Source organism: Dipteris shenzhenensis, chromosome 1 (genome assembly GCF_047967505.1).
Source record: "Dipteris shenzhenensis isolate YYH24624 ecotype China chromosome 1, Dip_SZ_1.0, whole genome shotgun sequence".
NCBI classification, from domain to species: domain Eukaryota; kingdom Viridiplantae; phylum Streptophyta; class Polypodiopsida; order Gleicheniales; family Dipteridaceae; genus Dipteris; species Dipteris shenzhenensis.
Window position 1 is genome coordinate 42,998,819 of NC_141596.1, and position 17,623 is coordinate 43,016,441.

The 17,623-nt window shown below is 38.1% G+C and overlaps 1 protein-coding gene across 1 annotated transcript in view; it reads right to left on the bottom strand.

Annotated features, from left to right (window-relative positions):
* LOC147905883 (D-xylose-proton symporter-like 3, chloroplastic) overlaps positions 1-2,522 on the bottom strand; it is a 62,093-nt gene extending 59,571 nt beyond the window's left edge. Inside the window, exons 1-3 of the mRNA XM_087382148.1 lie at positions 2,203-2,522; positions 1,879-1,989; positions 1,708-1,786 (exon numbers count right to left, since the gene is read on the bottom strand). Coding sequence (XP_087238274.1) covers positions 1,708-1,786; positions 1,879-1,979 — 180 coding nt within the window. The 5' untranslated portion in view covers positions 1,980-1,989; positions 2,203-2,522. The remainder of the gene's footprint in view (positions 1-1,707; positions 1,787-1,878; positions 1,990-2,202) is intronic.
* Positions 2,523-17,623: the final 15,101 nt, after the last annotated feature.

Here is a 17,623-nt window from a genome sequence, read left to right on the forward strand (position 1 = left end):
CATGCCTTGATCCCTGCTCCTTGCTGCCCTGGAAGACAGCCAAGGGTGCAGCTCCTTCCTAAGCTATGTCTATAGCTCTTCAGCCCCACTGGATCCCCTGGATGGTGGCCCAGATATATGCTGCTCTGCTGCTCCAATGTGCTGCTGGATTGCTGCCTCCAAGGGGCCCCTTTTACAGGGTCTGGAAGCCGCCCAAAATGGGCCGACTGGACCTGGCCTGTAAAACGACCTATGCTTGGGTCTGTGGGGAACCTTTTTGGGTCTGTGTGCTGGCCAACCTGGTTGGTTGGGCCGACCTGGTTGGTTGGCCAACCAGCCACTCTGTCCCCTCCTGGCCAATCTGATCTAGGGCCTCTGCAGCACCCTGATCTGCTCCATACAGCCTGCCACCTTTATGCCTTCTGTCCTGGTACCTACTCCAACCTATAGACACCTGTCCTAGGCCTGTACCACAAGCTTTCCTAGTCCGTACTGTTGCTGCAGTCCTCCAAACAGCCACATTGCAGTTTGGTACTGTCCTAGGCCTCAATAGGGACCCCACCTTGCCAAGTAGGACCTGAGGTGTGCTGCCCACATGGCAGCCTATGTGCTGCCCATGTGGCAGCCCCTTCTTCTTGGTTTTCCTGTGAGTTTGCCACCCACATGGCAGCCAATATGCTGCTCATGTGTTTTCGAGAGTTAGACAGCATAGACTGCACAAACATTTTTTGAGATCTGTTGCCTACTTCCTGGAAGAAATGACAGACAAGTGAGGTGATTTATAATACCTCCTTACCTATATGCAGGAATCTCATATACATGTGATTAACGTCCAGGGTGATCTCACCAAGGGACCTAAGCCTAGAACAATGTCTATTGGCCCCATGCCCACAGCAACTAGATCGCCCTGGAAAGAATAATCTGAGTATAGCTGAATCCGCCTGACAATAGTACTTACTCAGAAATGCTCCCCATTAGCCACTTGAACTTGTAAGCATTCACTCTTGACACAGCCCATCGGATATAGAGATCGAGGAGACCATGTCCCCCACCACAACGAGAGACAGCTCGACAGACGCAGATCCGGGACATCTTTGCAGTCCACTGGAGAGCCACCATGGCACCAGGTTTCAAATTCTGAGTTTTCAGTTTTCAGCTTTGAGTTTTGAGTTTGGGCTATTGAGCTCTTTAGCTTATAGTACCCAGCGAACTAAGGCTTGTAAGAGTTTCTTGATTTGATGTACTTTGTCCCATAGGCCCGTGAGGCCTTCCGAGGAAGTTAATATATCTTTTTCTTTCTTGCTCCCTCTCTCTCTCTCTCTCTCTCTCTCTCTCTCTCTCTCTGCTATTCTGTCCCCCTTCTCTAAATCTGCCCATCCCCTTTTTCTACATTTTCCTTTCCTTTTGCTGTCGTTGGTTAATGCAAGAAGCAGTTGACCGGCAGCCAGAAAGGCCTTAACCAAATGACAATTCAAATAGACCTTTAAAATCAATCTGCAAATGAAAAGTTTGAAACGCAGGGCAAACTGTATGCCAGCACAAGACTCAAAGGTTTTGAAGTGTTTATTACAAGAGGAACAGACGGGGCTGTCTTTTTGGCTCTACGTAAACAAAATAAAAAAGTTTAACTCTTAAGGAAGAACAAGATACGCTTTCGTCAGCTTCTTAATGTGTGCACTACAAGTTCGCTACATTTAGCTGTTCCAATGAAGACGCTGCGGCCTTTACCTCAATGGATAAGGTGGCCGACGATGTCGCACCTATGTCGTAACCGTACAAGAGTCCTCCCAAGGCTGGAAAGAGGAACCTGAATGATTCCAATGGTGCACCTGGAGTTCAGTTTGACTTCTGAACCGGACGTAGCTTCAAATAGGAAGATGGCAAAGACAATTTACATACGGTAAAACGACGGATGTCCATCTGTAACTCCGGAAGGTTAGTTTTTCTTGTTCCTCCTCTGACTCGATAAGAGGAATATAACGAGAAGACTCCAGCTTCATTGTTTTCGGCCTGTAAAATCCAAATCCAGATTGCTGGTTACATCAGTTTAGATACCTGTATTATCAGAACACTAAGAATCGGTAATTCGGCGCCACATCTTAAGAGGAGGAAACGTTAGGAACTTTTAAAGGACGCAGCGATACGAGATGCGATGTTTTTGAGATGATCCGCAAGGCAGGATCGGTCAAACGGTGAACTCAAGAGGAGGAGAAGGACGCGCACACGCCAAAGGGGACGCGACTCGAATCCAGCAACGGAAACCGCGAGCAAAACGAATTACGGTGGCTTAGAAAAGGAAGCGAAGCGAAGCAATGTTTTGTGCATCAACGCTGTGATGATCATCTACAAGCTCTCCGCGAAGCAGCAGGTCGCCAGGATGATAATGGCCAGTACACAAGCGTTTTCTGCAGAGAGGGGAAAGTGGGGGAAGGAAGGCAGAAAGAGCTCTAAAAACTGAGGTCTAAAGTGACGAGTGCGTGATGATCCTGAGAAGCTGGCGGTGCCAGAGCTAGCGAGAAGCATATGCGCTTGTAATCGCTAGAAAACGAGAGAGACCATGAATGAGTTTGGTGATTGAACTTTTTAAAATATGGGCGTTAAGAATGCTGTCACGAGTATAAGTACTCGTGAGCATTGCTTTCAATTGGTTCTGTCCAAGGAAAACAATTGTAGAATTATTATTTGCAACACCTGTCATGGAAGTCCAAACCCATGAATAGGAAAGTTCTATTGATTTGCAAACTTCATGAGAGAGAGAAAGAACCAAAATAGTAACAAAAATGGTTTTTTAAGAAAAGTGAAACGAGTGCTAGTATCAGTCCCCACCATTTCAAGTCCCTCCTCATTCTCGTGTGCACAATGTGCATGTTTGTCTCCCAAGTCTTCTCTTTTGCAGTCTCGTGTCTTGCCTTTGTGTGTGTTTGTCTCCAATCAGCCTACACATAATACACCTCGTGTCCCTTGTCACTATCTTCTTGAGAATTCTTTTTCCTCCTCTAAGCCCCGGTCTACAAAGTCAAGTTTTCATACTTCTTCCTCTTAACGTCATGAGACAAGAATTCATTTTTCTCCTCACGCTCCCGATCTACAAAGTCAGTTGTCCTACTTCTTCCTCTTAACGTCTAGGTCCCATGAAGGCAATTATTTCCCTCAACAAAACTCTCAGAGAACCTAGCTATCCCACCTCCCAACAAAAATAAAAGCTGACACCACAAAAGATTTCAAAACAAGAACAAGGTGGCCATCCCTACTCTCCATTAAATTATTGATCCTACATCCATTTTAGACATAAAGTAACAAAAATTTTATTACTTTTTTCATGCATATTTATGCTCTTGTGTACAAGTGTTGAGTTGTTATGCATATATATATATATATATATATATATATATAAGTTATTGAATGATCTATCCAATATACACATATGAAGTTCCAGCATTTGTTTAGTCCCTAGGTATGTTGCTTCATATGTGGTCAAGCTGGCTACTACCATACATTGTAGTTGCTTCTATACAATGCAAATGGTTTATATTTATATCTAGATTTATATGTATATATGTATGTGTGTGCGTGAGTATGTGTGTGTTTGTGTGTGTGTGCGTGTGTGTGTATATGTATATGTACATGTGTATACATACATACATATGAGTGTGTATAAGTGTGTGTGTGTTTAGATTAAAAAGTCCCATCAATAATTGAGCCATATAATTAATTCCATCAATTGGATAAAAAGTTTTTAAAAAGGGGAACATATAAGGAAAAAATGTTTGAGACATCTAAGTTGATAAATGCAATAAATAGAGTTTATCAAAAAATTCCACCAAAATTAATAATTTTTAATAATATTGAGTTTGACAAATACAATATTGGAAAAAGATGTCAAATCCTCAGGCAGTCCAGGTTTTGAGGTCAAGGTCCACTTACCTGCCACCATCCAAACAAACTAGTTACGTTTGGGTAGAGAGGTAATGTATGTTTTCCTTGGCTTATTATCACTTTACCTAGGAATATAGACAACCATATGGATTCTTAGATAATTAAAAAAAAGTTTAAGTCACAAGTAAAGTTTAAGTCAAGAAACGCACGAGTGCATGGGTTGAGAAGGGATTAGTGGAGGTATGGGAGGATTAGTGTGCTTGGTGTGTCGGATGGTTAAAAAGAGATTGTAAAGGGGAGATTTCACAGGAGGTATATAAAAGAATAATTCATAGTTGGGAAAGTATACATGTGTGTATGTGTAAGTGTGTGTGTGTATGTGTGTAAAGAAATAAGTGTTTGTGTGTATGAGATACATTTACTAATCAAAATTGTTGTATGTGTGTGTGTGAAATAACTTTCCATGTTTGATTAAGCATATTTGTGTTTTCAAACATGTCAATGTTGAAATCACCAACTAATATTGTGTAAATGCTTTTATTAGCACTAGCTCTCCTAGAGACAGTGCTTAAGGATCGAGTTGGATAAATTTTTGTGATTATTTAATTTTTTGGGGGAATTTTTAAAATTCCTAAGCTCTATAGCTTGCTGGTTGGCTTGTTGGCTTGCTGGCTTACTCACTAGCTTGCAAGTCGCAGGCAAACGAAGCAACAGCACAGTAGCAATGATCAAGAAGGAGAGAAACAATGAAAGAGTCGTGGGCAGTTCAATTTATTACAGATCGAAGAACAAATTCGAATGAGCTCAAACTTGCTTGCAGCAACCGAAACACAACCAATGTAGCATGCAATAGCAGTAGCTAGGGGCCGTCTTTGATGGTGACTTTGTAGCGTTCAACCGGCGGTTGGCGATACATTCCTCCCATGGCTATTACAGCAGGCCTTGGCAAGTATTTTGCTAGTTGAATCGGGAGGCAAGACAAGCTTCCAGAGCTCACCTCTTTGGCTATGGCTTAGCTCCTTCTCCCTCAATCAGTTGCTATTCCTCTTCTTATTATGGAAGCTGAGGGAGAAATCAAGCTCTTCCTCGGAGAATTTCCTTGCATTACCTCTGCTCCTCTTCGCTTTGATGACCACCATGGATCGCCCTTGTCTCCCTCCAAATCAATGTTTTCTACCTCGCATGCTAATCCTCTCGTCTCCCCAAACTCCTAGCCCAATCTTCCCTCCACCCTCTTCGATTCATGCATCGCCAATCTTCACCCTTCAAGGCTCTCTCCAGGGATTCCTCATAGGCCGTAGCAGTCTCGTCGACAGTACCCTTTGGAGCAGCGCCATCAGCACCTCCAAGCATTCCAACCTCCTCTGGGAGCTGAAGAACAAGGGCAATTAAATCTCGCAGCAGTTGTCTCACCATGAGGAGGAATCGATACATTCAACATTGGCTAATTTGAGCCTCCCGAGTGACCACGATGGTTTGCAATTTTTGTGCAAAAATGGAAACGAAAGCATAAACTATGGCAAAATGGTTGCGGCCCTTGAAGGTTTTCTCGTTGAATCAGTAATGCGCAACACTCATTAATGAACCTTTTGGGAATGGACATTCTTTCTCTGTTAGTGATGAACTGACATATGTCCGGACGACTCAGAAGTTGCAAATCCTAAGAAGACCGCAAGGTCTTGATTGGAGCGCAACATGGCAAGCGCCGGTGTGGATCAGCCTTTGATGTAGTTTCAAGTGCAACAATCCCTGTTCGAGGACTGTCTTTCACTTGAACATTCTAAAGCAGCAATGTTGGTGATGCCAAGGTAATCTCCTTGCAGAAGCTTTCATGGATCGAACTTTCATGAAAGTAGAATCCAGGTGAACGTCGTTCCACAGGAGCTACAATATGATGGCGAAGTGTTGGCTTATATTTAGCAGTAGAAGCTGGAGCTTGCACGGCAAGTCGCGGTGGATAGGTAGCAACAACAAGCTCAACAACGACTATTGTGGGAGCAATAGTCCGCTCTGTATGCGAGTTTGCATAATCAAGTTGGAGGCCCATATCGGAATTACTATCTTGCAATTGCTGTTCTTGGAATTCCATAGCAATCGTTTGATCATCAGCAGCATCAAACTCATGCGATGGCGGCTATTCTTCAGATGGGTTGGAAGGTATTGTACCCAAGGATAATGCATTCGAGTGGATGCTTGCCCCTTCTTGTACTTGCATAGCTATGGAGAAAGTGGCGTAGGATCCTCCTCTCTAAATGGACCTTAGCTCGAGGGATTGGTGGGCAAGATGAGAGGCTTGGCAAGGTCTTCCCCAACAAATCTTGACAAAGATGGAAATCAGGAAGTTGTTGCCATCAAAGGGGGGAGGAGGAGGAAGGGTATTGATCTTGTAGCCAATGGTGAAGTTCAATCTCTAGCATAGAAACTCGGTGTACAAAGGCTATTGGTGTTGGACGTTGATGGGTCACAGCAGCTCATGAAATTCACAACTTTGGAAGAGGTGGAGGGCCAAAAATACAATGTCACTGAAGATCAGCATGGCTACTGCTTCTTGCAAAGGAAGTTTGATGAAGGAAACCCAAAGGATGTAAAGAAGATATTTGAAAAGATTAGGGGCCATTAAGTTGAGCCAATGACTGATCCTTTCGGGAATTACCTAATGCAAAAGCTTCTTGAGGTTTGCAATGAAGCCCATTGCATGGACATTTTAGAAGCAGTAACCAAAACTGATGATCTGGTCAACATCTCAAATATGCATGGGTAAGAAAATCACCGTCTTGAATTTAATTTGATGTAAAGTTAAGAATGCTAGATTTGGTCAACATCTTATTGAGTATGCATGGGGAATCATCTTGTATTTGATTTGGTGTAAAGTTAATAGTGTTAGATCTCTCTCTCTCTCTCTCTCTCTCTCTCTCTCTCTCTCTCTCTCTCTCTCACACACACACACACACACACAAACACCCACACATTTTAAGGACTTTTTCTAACACGCATTACTGTTTCAAATTTGAATCAAGGCTGCCTTCATCTTTAGACAAATTTGACAACTTCTACGTTGGAATATATATTTTTGCATGCAATTTGCATAAACCAAAGTATTGTCAAACTTTGTTTTAAATTTTCCATGCTAGAAGGTGGGAGTGAAGTTAACGGTATGACTATCTCCATTTTGACATCACACGGACTGTCCAGAAACTCATCGAGATATTAAGGACCCTTGAGCAAGTATCTATGGTGATATTGTCTCTAAAGCAAGGAGTTGTGACCCTCGTCAAGGATATAAATGGAAATCATGTGGTTCAAAAGTGTTTGTAGTGCCTTGGCAATGAGAACAGCAAGGTAAGATGGAACTCTTTCTTGGAGTTTAAGGATGTTTACATGCACTAGTCCATATTGTATTGATAAAATGTATAATTCTTGCCAGTTCATGTTGGATCACATTTTTTGTGAGTTTTTTTTGTGGTTACTATTTTTTAGAAGATCATTTCAGTGGATGATGTGGGTTTGGTTGTGAGTTTGATTGGTTGGCTTTCTAAATGTTGAAGGTTACTACAATTCCTTGCTCACTCTGTTCTGCCAATTACCGAAAAAAGTTATTTTGCCAATTGCCAAAAAAGTTGTTCTACCAGAAAAGCTATTTTGCAAAAATATATATTGCTAGAAAAACTATTTTTCAAAAATATATGCTACCCAAAAAGCTATTTTGTTAAGAAGGGCTTAGCCTGCCGAAAGGGCTTTTTGCCTACCAAACGAGCTTTATGCATGCCGATGAAAAGATTGTTATCTATTGGATAGGGAAAAAAAGAAAGAAAGAAAAGTTGTTCTTTAAAAGAAAAAGGGTTGTTCTACCAAACAAGCTGCTCTGCAAAAAGAAACTATTTTGCAAAACTATATACTGCAAAAAACATTGCTTAGCCAAAAAAGCTAGTTCGTCAAAGTTTATACTGCCGAAAAAGCTATTATGCTAGTTATCTTGCAAAATTCCAGATATTAGCTATTGTTTATTCTCATTCTTTGCATATTTTCTGGCATTCTTTTTACTGAGGAAGCTTCTTCTTCCACGTTCATCCAAAGAGTCAATTTTTTACTTATATTTTTAGTTATTTTTTCATGCTTGTAGAAAGTCAAAGAAACCTATATGATTGGTATGTGCAAGATATAGATTTTTCAAAATTTACAATGAATACAACTACTGATATTCAGGTAATATGCGAGTGTCCAATTTATTCGCAAGACTTCTTTGCAATACTATTGGACCCTAATATTCTTGATGTTGCTTCAATATTAATCTTACAACATCCCTCTCTTTTGATGCATGTTTTCAATGGGAGGTAAAGATTTGGAATCAATAGTAGAGATAGCCGAATTGGATGCAAGGTCGAAGGATGACATTTCATATAATTGTAGTCCATGACCCAATATTATTCAGGTTGCAATCAATGATGAGTTATGAGCTCTTGTGAGTGTAGCCTTATTCATGTATTCATTGGGCTTCAATTCCCAAAAGTTGCAAATCTTTGCATGTCACCAAGGCAATAATAAAACACTACCCTTGACATTTGCAGCAGGGAGGATCAGTCCCGATGGACCCTATGTCGTGTCTCACGTTCATATTTTTTTCGCTCTTTTTTCCCCTTTATGAAAATTTCATTAAAAAGTAGGATCCAAGTTTCATTTTAAGAAAGTAGTTATGTGCTCCATGACAAAAGAAGGAACTATGAAGTATAGTGAGTGAGCAATGAATGAATTAATAAAAACACGCCAAGGACTCTCAAATTTAGAGAGCTATCAGTGACAATAAGCGGATCTCTCAGGGTTAAGTAGAAGCTGCATGCATTTTTTCAACCACATGGGTATGGAAATTGTTTTGAAATTTCTTTTGGCCTTAATTAATAGAGCCTCATAGTCGGAGCCAGTGCTTTTGTGCAGTCATGCACTCTTGTTTTGTATTTTGGTTTTTTTTTGAAAGAATATGTATCAAACATGTTGATATTATTTATTGGTGGTCTACACATGCTAAAAATATTGTATTTTTTGTTTTGCTTACATATTTGAGCTTTTATGATTTCAATGCCTCCATATATATATGTGTGATATATTTATCTATTAATATACAAGAACCTATAGTAAAGAAGTTTTGAATTGTGTTGAATTCTTGAGATATGTATGGATCATATTTTGTAGTTTTGCAAGCAAATAATATCTGATTATAGTAATTTTTTTGTTCCTTTTATGTTTAGTTCATATTTTAATGATTGAACAACTATGTTGGACAATCTTGTATCTTTTTTTAATTTTTTTATAGTTTGCCATCTTGATGTACTATTTCACCTTTCCATTTTAGTATGGACATCTTTCTATCTTAAAGTGTTCATTTTGTAGTGGCTCAAGTAAGTATAAATTGTCGATATTTTTACTGTGTGAAATAGTTGTGTATGCAAGTCCATGTGTGCACATGTCAGGATGTTTGTTTTCAAAGGTCGTATTTGCACTTCTTTTACTTTCTAAAAATTGGAGTCTAATGCTGATTTATGTTTGTAGTAAATACATTAATGTTTATTGTGGGATCTTGTAATCATTTCTAGCTATAACATGTTGTGTGGTCTATTGCTTTCGAAGCACATTTCTTTCCTTTTGGAATTTCCAAGACAATTTCATTATGTTTGTCCATATGCAAGTTTGTGTAAAACAAATGGGAAAATGCATGATCTTGTGGTGGTTCATGTAAATATTTTTTGTTATTGTAATCTCCAATGTTATCTATGTAAACATTTATTGTTGATGTAATCTATTTTTTATTGTGCATGAGTACATTTTCTAAATGGGTTTAAAGCTAGATGAAGTCTTATTTTTATTCTCGTTGTTGGCTTTAGTTCATAGCACTTTGTGTTGGTTGCCCATTATCTATTAAAATGCACTCCAATGTGTCCTCAATTGTTTTGAACACCCATGCGTCCTTTACTAGTTTTGTTTCAAAGAAGTCCCCACAAGTAATGACATCAATATCTCCAAGGTATTCATCATAATGATTTTGTTTCAACAAATGCATATGTAAGTCAGTGAAGTTCCAACTAAGAATAGCATATACAAAATGATTATATTATACTTGTTGGTAAAGGGATGCCAAAGTGTCAAGTTTTCTCTTGATAATGATGTGAGATTCTCGCTATGTATTGGCAATTGTAGTGCAGAATGCATGGTAGTACCATTTACATTGTATATAGCCTTTCCTATGAAAGTATAAGAACTTCAGGCACGTCAATGTCATTGTTCAAAGTTCTTTGATTATCAAGCCTTGCACGTAAGAAGAAGAAGGTATGTTTTTATTATTCGGGTGCCACCTACTAGTAATAGATGATTTTTCCTAGTGCTTGACTCCTTTTTCATATCATAATGTCATCAAGAATATCTCTTTGTTCTTTATCAAGCGAATGTATAGCTATTTGAAGTACTTTTCATTATTTTTTTCGTTGAAATGACAAAATCGTTACATGAGGTTTTTATTTGGTAGTGCAGGAATTTCTAATCCAATATTATGATCTTGCTCATTGGCTTTTAGAATGTCATTAAAGCTTTTTTTTTAATTGTAACTGAAATTTTCTTATATATTTTTTAGATTCTAGTAATTTATCATAGTTAAAGTTATATAAACTTATATTCTTCGTTATAATTGTTATGGTGCATTGTAAGCATTTTCCCATGATTCATGAATGAGTAGCTCTTGATTCTCATCTTCTTTAGATCGATAACACAAAAGTAATTGCTCTATAAAGTAAATTTTTGGATCCTTTGTTTTGTTAAATTTAATAAATCTTAATATTCTAAACTAACGTCTTTTTTGCTTGATCCGTCCTTGTGGTTGTATTTTGTTGCAAGTGTTGATAGGCAAATATTAATCGTGTTTTCTTGCTTTATATATTTGTCGATGATTGTCTCACATTTTTATATTTGTAGAGCTTTAGCTTTGTAATTGATGTTTTTATCTTGTTGTTCTATGTCATGGAAAGGATAATACAATATGAGAACCTAGTTAAGCCCTCAGTTGTTCAGAATGGGAAAAGGCATTTTCCATTTTCCTCATTTTTTCGTGTGTGTCTAAGTTCTCTTACATGAAACTTCTCATAGTTTCCTATGAGCTTTTATGTTATTATGTTATACATTTTTGTGATATAGGAAGTGTAATATGATGTTGCAACATATGGTTCTGTAACAAGTTGTATATCCATGTTTGATAACCACCGTAAGAAGCTAATTTTTCATTAAATGCACTAGTGAAAATGTCTTTTGGCTGTCATTTTAGATAAATTGTGTTTTGTTAGTCGACACTTTACTACCATAAAACAATAATATATTGCATTCAAAATGAGTAGAAGGCGATTATAGCAGAGGTGGGAGAGTAATCTTGGATCCCACAAAATCCGCAAAGAAACCAAAAAATGGGCATAGGCAGTAAGAAACAATTAATCTCTAGCCTATCATGTATAACAGAAACCTGATGTGGAAGAAGCTGGAGCATGTCCCAAAGATTTGTAAATAATGAGCCTACTTATATAACCCTTTCCAATGTGGTAATGAGGTGGTGGAATCCCTCTAATGTCATAGCGGGCCCGATTGAAAAAACAAGGAAGAAGATACTTCACACCCTTCTCAAACTTAGTTGAGTCTTTATTGATAGCATGTATGTTATTCTAAATATTCCAACCACTCATTAAGTCTTTTTGTAGTATTAGGAGCTATAGAGCAATTTTCTTTTTTAATAATCTTACATTTTTCTTTATATTATTTTCTCTTACATCCTTTTAGAGACATGAGTATCATAGTTTCATTTAGTGTTGGCTTTTGATTGTGAATATGATAGGTATTTTTATTTTGTTTTATACATGTAGAAGTGTATGTGTATTTGAATTTATTTCATATTATCATTTACATAATCTGTAAACATGTTATGCACTTGTCAATCAAAGATACTATATCATGGTCTTTGTTATAATTGTCTAAAGGAGCTTCTTTAATCCACAGAAGGATTGTCCCTTATAAGTTGTATTAGAAGTTTGTTTTTTTCATTTGTTGGTGAACTATACTTGTTGGGCATGTATGTTGTTTGTAGACATGTTGTTTGTATGTTGGGCATGTATGTTCTTTGTAGACATGCTGAACTATACCTGTTGGGCATGTATGTTGTTTGTAGACATGTTGTTAGCAGTTCCACAATCGTTCTGCATAAGCAAAAGTCACAAAAAAATAGGAGGTCCCAATTGACGCATCATTGTAGATGCTTCTTTACTTAATTTTTATTTGTGATCAAGAGAACTTCTTAAAGATTCAAAATCTCTATATCCTATTCTTGAATGCAAAACTTTCTCAATGTTTGTACTGTTCGTGACATCTTTAGCAACAAGCTTCTTAGTTGTGTAACATGCCTTTTCTAAAACAAACCCAAATTGATTGCATCACTTGCTAGATCAATACTTTTATTGATTTGAAGAATAGATTTGGTATATAATGACAACTTTTAATGACTTGTGCAATAACTAACTATACAATGTCTAATTATGATTTAAAAAAATTGTTTGCAATTGATCTTGGTGATCCAAAGTATACACTGGGAAAATTTAGTTCTTTACTTTGTTTATCTTGAAACAATCCAAGAGGTTTTTGGTTTTCACGTGTGCTTGTTCTGCAATAATTTTATTGTGTATTAATCTATCAGCTTCAATTTCCACATTCAGGTCATTTGGTGATGTCACTTCTTTTACTACTACTTTTTATTTAATTTGTAAGTATAATCGACAATTGCACATTATTACACTAATCTTTTATCTAACGTATATTATTACTTTGGTATAATGGTGTTTCTATTATTTGCACATTTCCTAGGATTTTACTAATGGTTTGTATGATGTATTGATGGTAGTGTGGTTTCATGCTTTGAACTTGCTTATTCTCTTGTGTATGACATGTATTAGATAGTCATGCCACTTCTTGCATCTACTTTCCACCTTGTCCACTCTCATACAAGAGCTAAACCATTGCTTAAGTGATTTGCACATAGATTCAATTGAACTTGCTTCTTGATTCTCTTCATATCGTAACTCATTCGACTTGTGAGGATAAGAAAACCTCCTCCTTTGGCAATGAGCACAATAACCTCCTCCATGGGCAATGAGGGCATTCCTCCAAATGATGGTGATGAGATACTAATTTTTGGGAAAGGAGTGTCTTACCACTTACCTTATATGAAGGGAAAGGGTAGTGTCTAATTCAAAATTACATTGAGAGCATGTGTGCATGCCGGTTACATGATACCCAAAAAAATACGAGAATGCAAGTGTAATTAGAGTCATGCTTAAATGGTGTATGTGGTTGCCTTTTGAATATGCTATAAAGACATATGCAATGCATACATTTTGAGGGGTAAAAAGGAAATAATCCTCTTTCTTGCATGTCAAGTCTCCCTAAATTTGGATCCATGGCCTAGATTTATCTCTCTCTCTAAGGCAAAAGATTCATGAAATTTTCAAGAAAAAAAGACAAATGCTTGTATGAACTTTTTCCTTTTTTTTTTCAAAAAAAGTGTTTATGTAATGTGTTATATTGGGAAATTTAACAATTCATTTCCTTACATCATCACCTTGGGATGAGGTAGCAAAAAGATAGCCAGAGCCGAAGTTCACAAATGTACGATGATCAACACATATAGTGAAAACTACCAAAACAACAAGGTGCCATAGATATAGTGGGGGGTTGGACTATAACTTTTGTTGCTCAACACATGGAGAAAGTTCACTGGGGAGTGTGCTATGTATTCTCCTAGAGTCAGCACGGCATTGCACTATTTAGGTTCCTCTATCTCTTGAAGCAATTGGTCATGTGCTTCATTGTAATTCAAGACATCTTTCTTAAATCTACTCTTTTCTTGTTAATCCAGTTCAAGAAAGGAATATAGGCATAAGTAAAAAAATGATAAAATTGCAAAAAAATTTCTAGAAATTCATATAAACCACAAGGCATCACCTATAATAATTGTCAATAGTTTCTATTCATGGAGGTTTCCCTCGTAAGATTGTCTTTGAGTTTTTAAATTTTCCTTGCATTGGGACAAGCAACATATAAGTAAAGATATCCTCTCAGTGACCAAGATAGCTTTTGCATTTCTGCCTATCAATACTTGAATCCCCTCTAGAGTTAGTCCACATTACCTTGTGAAGAGAAGAATTTTGCCCTAGAATATACCCTATCCTAGATTCCCCAAATTTTATCAACAAGCAATGCCTACTACTATCAAATAATTTCCACCTAGAGTTGAGCACTTTGAATATTCCTTCTCTGTCATTTGTGGGCATGGGGATGGGGAAAAAATCAGGGGCTCCCACCTAACTAAATTCTTTCATATAAACTAGTGAAATCCCTCCTTTCCAAGTTAGGGAGTTATCCCATAAGTCATGTCTGCTTCTTATAATCCCAACATCCTAATTGGTCGATCTAAACTCCCTCCTTATTTCTAGCCAAGTTTTCCACCTAACTTGTTCCCTATACCATACCAACTTTGTATTGCCTTCTTGGATAACATGTTGGTTGTCAAAAATTATTTATCTCCTAGAAAAGCATTTCTGTGAATAGTAGTCCCATGTCATGAAATCCCCTTTACGTAAGAAAATTATTTGACTCTTGATTGCCCACAATGATCTCCACAAATCATTGCCCTTAGTGCTATAGGGTTAGTTAATAAAATAGCATAGTTCCTCCTTTTTTAGGCCCTTATTGGCCCAACATAATAGGAAATTCTTAGCAAGAGTTGAGACTACTTAAGCTCTGGATTAAGTATGGCTTTGACAATCTAGGAAGCAAGTACCTTAGAAGTAGCTTATTGAACACCTACAACCCCAAGCCCACCTTCTAGCTTGGACCTATGTAAAAGCTCCATTTGACCTTTGAGATTCTCTTGCTGCCACACCATAGAAAGGGCATATAGTTGCTACCAAATTTGTTGAGGCATGATTTGGAAGGTAACCAGCGAGAGAGGTAAAAAATTACATTGGGTAGATGCAATGGTTAAGAACCATCTTCCTACCTATGTAGTTAGCATGGGACCCTCTAGAGAGCATGGGATTTGTCTCCCTAATCAAAAGTCTATAATGCTAAAAAAATTGGTAAGAGAGCATTGGCTCTTAGCCAACTAGCCACCAAAAGCTCCCCTCTAGAGGATTCTCTTAACCCACACACATTAAATGTGATGAATGATATTGGTTTAAATTTGCCCCTTTTTAGCCCTGGGGTTAGGGCTTTTCACCTAAGCTACAGACTCCTTAACTATAGAAAGTCTTCTCTTGTTTTGAATGATAGCAAGGGCCTCACCTTGAATAGAGAATTCCCGGAGCTTAAGGGAGTTCTTCATTTGAATAATCATTGTCATTGTCTTTAGTAATTGTTACATCTATATTATTAATTTCTTCTTCATATACCTCTAACCACCTTGCTTGGACATTGTGGCTTCAAGATACATGTTGATGTTCTTGAATTCATAGATTCGTCTCAAGCTTCAAAGGAGATTTTACTGATGTAGGTCATTCCTGTTTCCTTCTTTGCTACTGAAAGCTGATCCCTTAGCTCTCTCCTCCTTTTCATTGTTCTTCAAATTAGGGGAAGTATGAGGTGGATTTGACTTGGGGAGCCATTTATTTTTTGAAGTAGCTTGAGGAGTAAGAGTAGCCATTCTTTTTTTGCTTCAAGTTGCTTAGCTTGGTGTGGAAATCTTCTTCATTCATCTTCTATCTGAACTATCTGAGAAATGCCTTGGACATGTGTTGCCAGAGTCTCTTAAAAAACCAATCAAAAATTAGTTGAACCATCTTTCAACTGGTTTGACCTAATACATGGAAGTACTCTTCCTTGGTAAATTTTCCATTAATATGGCAAATCTCCCCATAAGTGACTATAGGGGTTTCTTCTTTGGTCTCTTTAAGTCCTAAAGCTTGATGTAATGAACTGTGTAGGATTTTGGTTTGGCAGTCACCAACTCAAGGCTCCTTCTTCACAATTGTTCACTCTCGACTTGGTTAGCACTTTGAAATTGGTTTCTTGCATCATGGTGACCATCTGGTACATACTGTGGGTGTTGCCTTGCTCCATGCTAGTAATCATCACTGTGGACATGCCTGGGTGCTTGGCTCAGTATTCTTGCCTCTGGTCTACCACATCTTTGTGCATGGCATCTCGATTTTGATAAGCAAGTTTATCAATCATGTTTTTATTTCTCGGTTTACAAAAGAATAGCGTTGGATAGCTCTATTCCTCCCTATTGGTTTCTTGTTTTCACTTGGAGTTATGTTTGTATCTGCATTGTGAATCTCTATTCCATAGACATAAACATGAACTAATGTGTTATTAAAAGGTTGTTCTTCAATATTGTCTACATAGTCATGTTTAGTAATTGCTTCAAAAGCATTAAATTCTTGTCCATTATTACATCATGCATTTAAAAAATGGTCACCAGATCTCAAATATTATGATTTTTTCTGGTTTTGTACAATGTTATATTTATAAAATCACAAAGATGATATGGTTTGGTTGGATATTGTGGCTAGATTTTTATATTCCAATCTCCTTTTTATAGCAATTATGATTGTCATCATGTCATTCAAAAGAATTATTTATATGCTTTCTAAAATTTTAATTAGATTTATAATGCCACCTTTTACTAAATAATGTGTAAAATGTAGGTATTGATGTAGTTGATTGAATTTGCATGTGGTGCAATCAAGATTTCTTCTAATTCTATTAATATTTCTACAATTATGATCCTTTATACCATCCTTTATAAAAGTAAAATAATATTTAAAATGTGCTGACTACCACTAGATCTTACAAATTTTATCCTTTCAAAAGGAGGTCTCAATAACTCTAGGTGAAAGAACACTGATCTTTGTATTAAGTATCACCTTCATAAGGACAAGTGAATCACCTTTATTGTACTAAAATTTCCCTACATTTATTAAGAAATATTAAGCTTTGATAAAGATTCATTCTTTAATTAATCTATTATACTTCTTCATCAAATCAAGACCATTTTGTTATAGCATTATGCCCCTCCTTCAAAGTTCCTGACCCCACCTCTCTGTAACCCCTTCCTCTCAGCTAAGCACATTGCACTGCCTCCTCTCTTACTACCCCTCTCCTTCTCTCTCCCCACCCCCTACCTTGCCCCCCCTCTCTAACTCCTCCTCCTTCCCTCTTCCCATCCCACCTCTCTCTTTGTGTCCCCCCTCTTCACGTCCCCTCTCCACTCCCCCTCCTTCCCTCTTCCCCCCACCTTTCTATTTATGCCCCCCCCTTCACTCTTTGTGTCTCCCTCCTTCACTCATGAGTTGTATACCCATTTCCTACTCGCAACGTGCCTCTCTATTCCACACCCCTTCATTTTGCTTGCACCCCTCATTCCCAACTCATGAACCCCCCTCCACACTGTGTTGCCACTCACCTTGGTCACAAAAACCCTTCCCTATTTGTGACCACCCCCCATGCTCCTTGTGCCCCTCTTGCCCCACAACTAACCCCCCTCTTGCATTGCCCTGACTAAGCCCCCCCACCCCTTCCCCCCTTTCCATCTTGGTTGCCCCTCTCCCTCTTCAAACCACCTCTCGGTTAAGCCCCTCCCTTCCCAGCCCCCCTTGCCTTGCCCCTCCCTCTTTGCACTCCCTTTTTACCCTCAACCTCAAACCTTATGCATCTTAGCCATATCTAATACCCCGGGAAAGCTACGCTGGGTGCC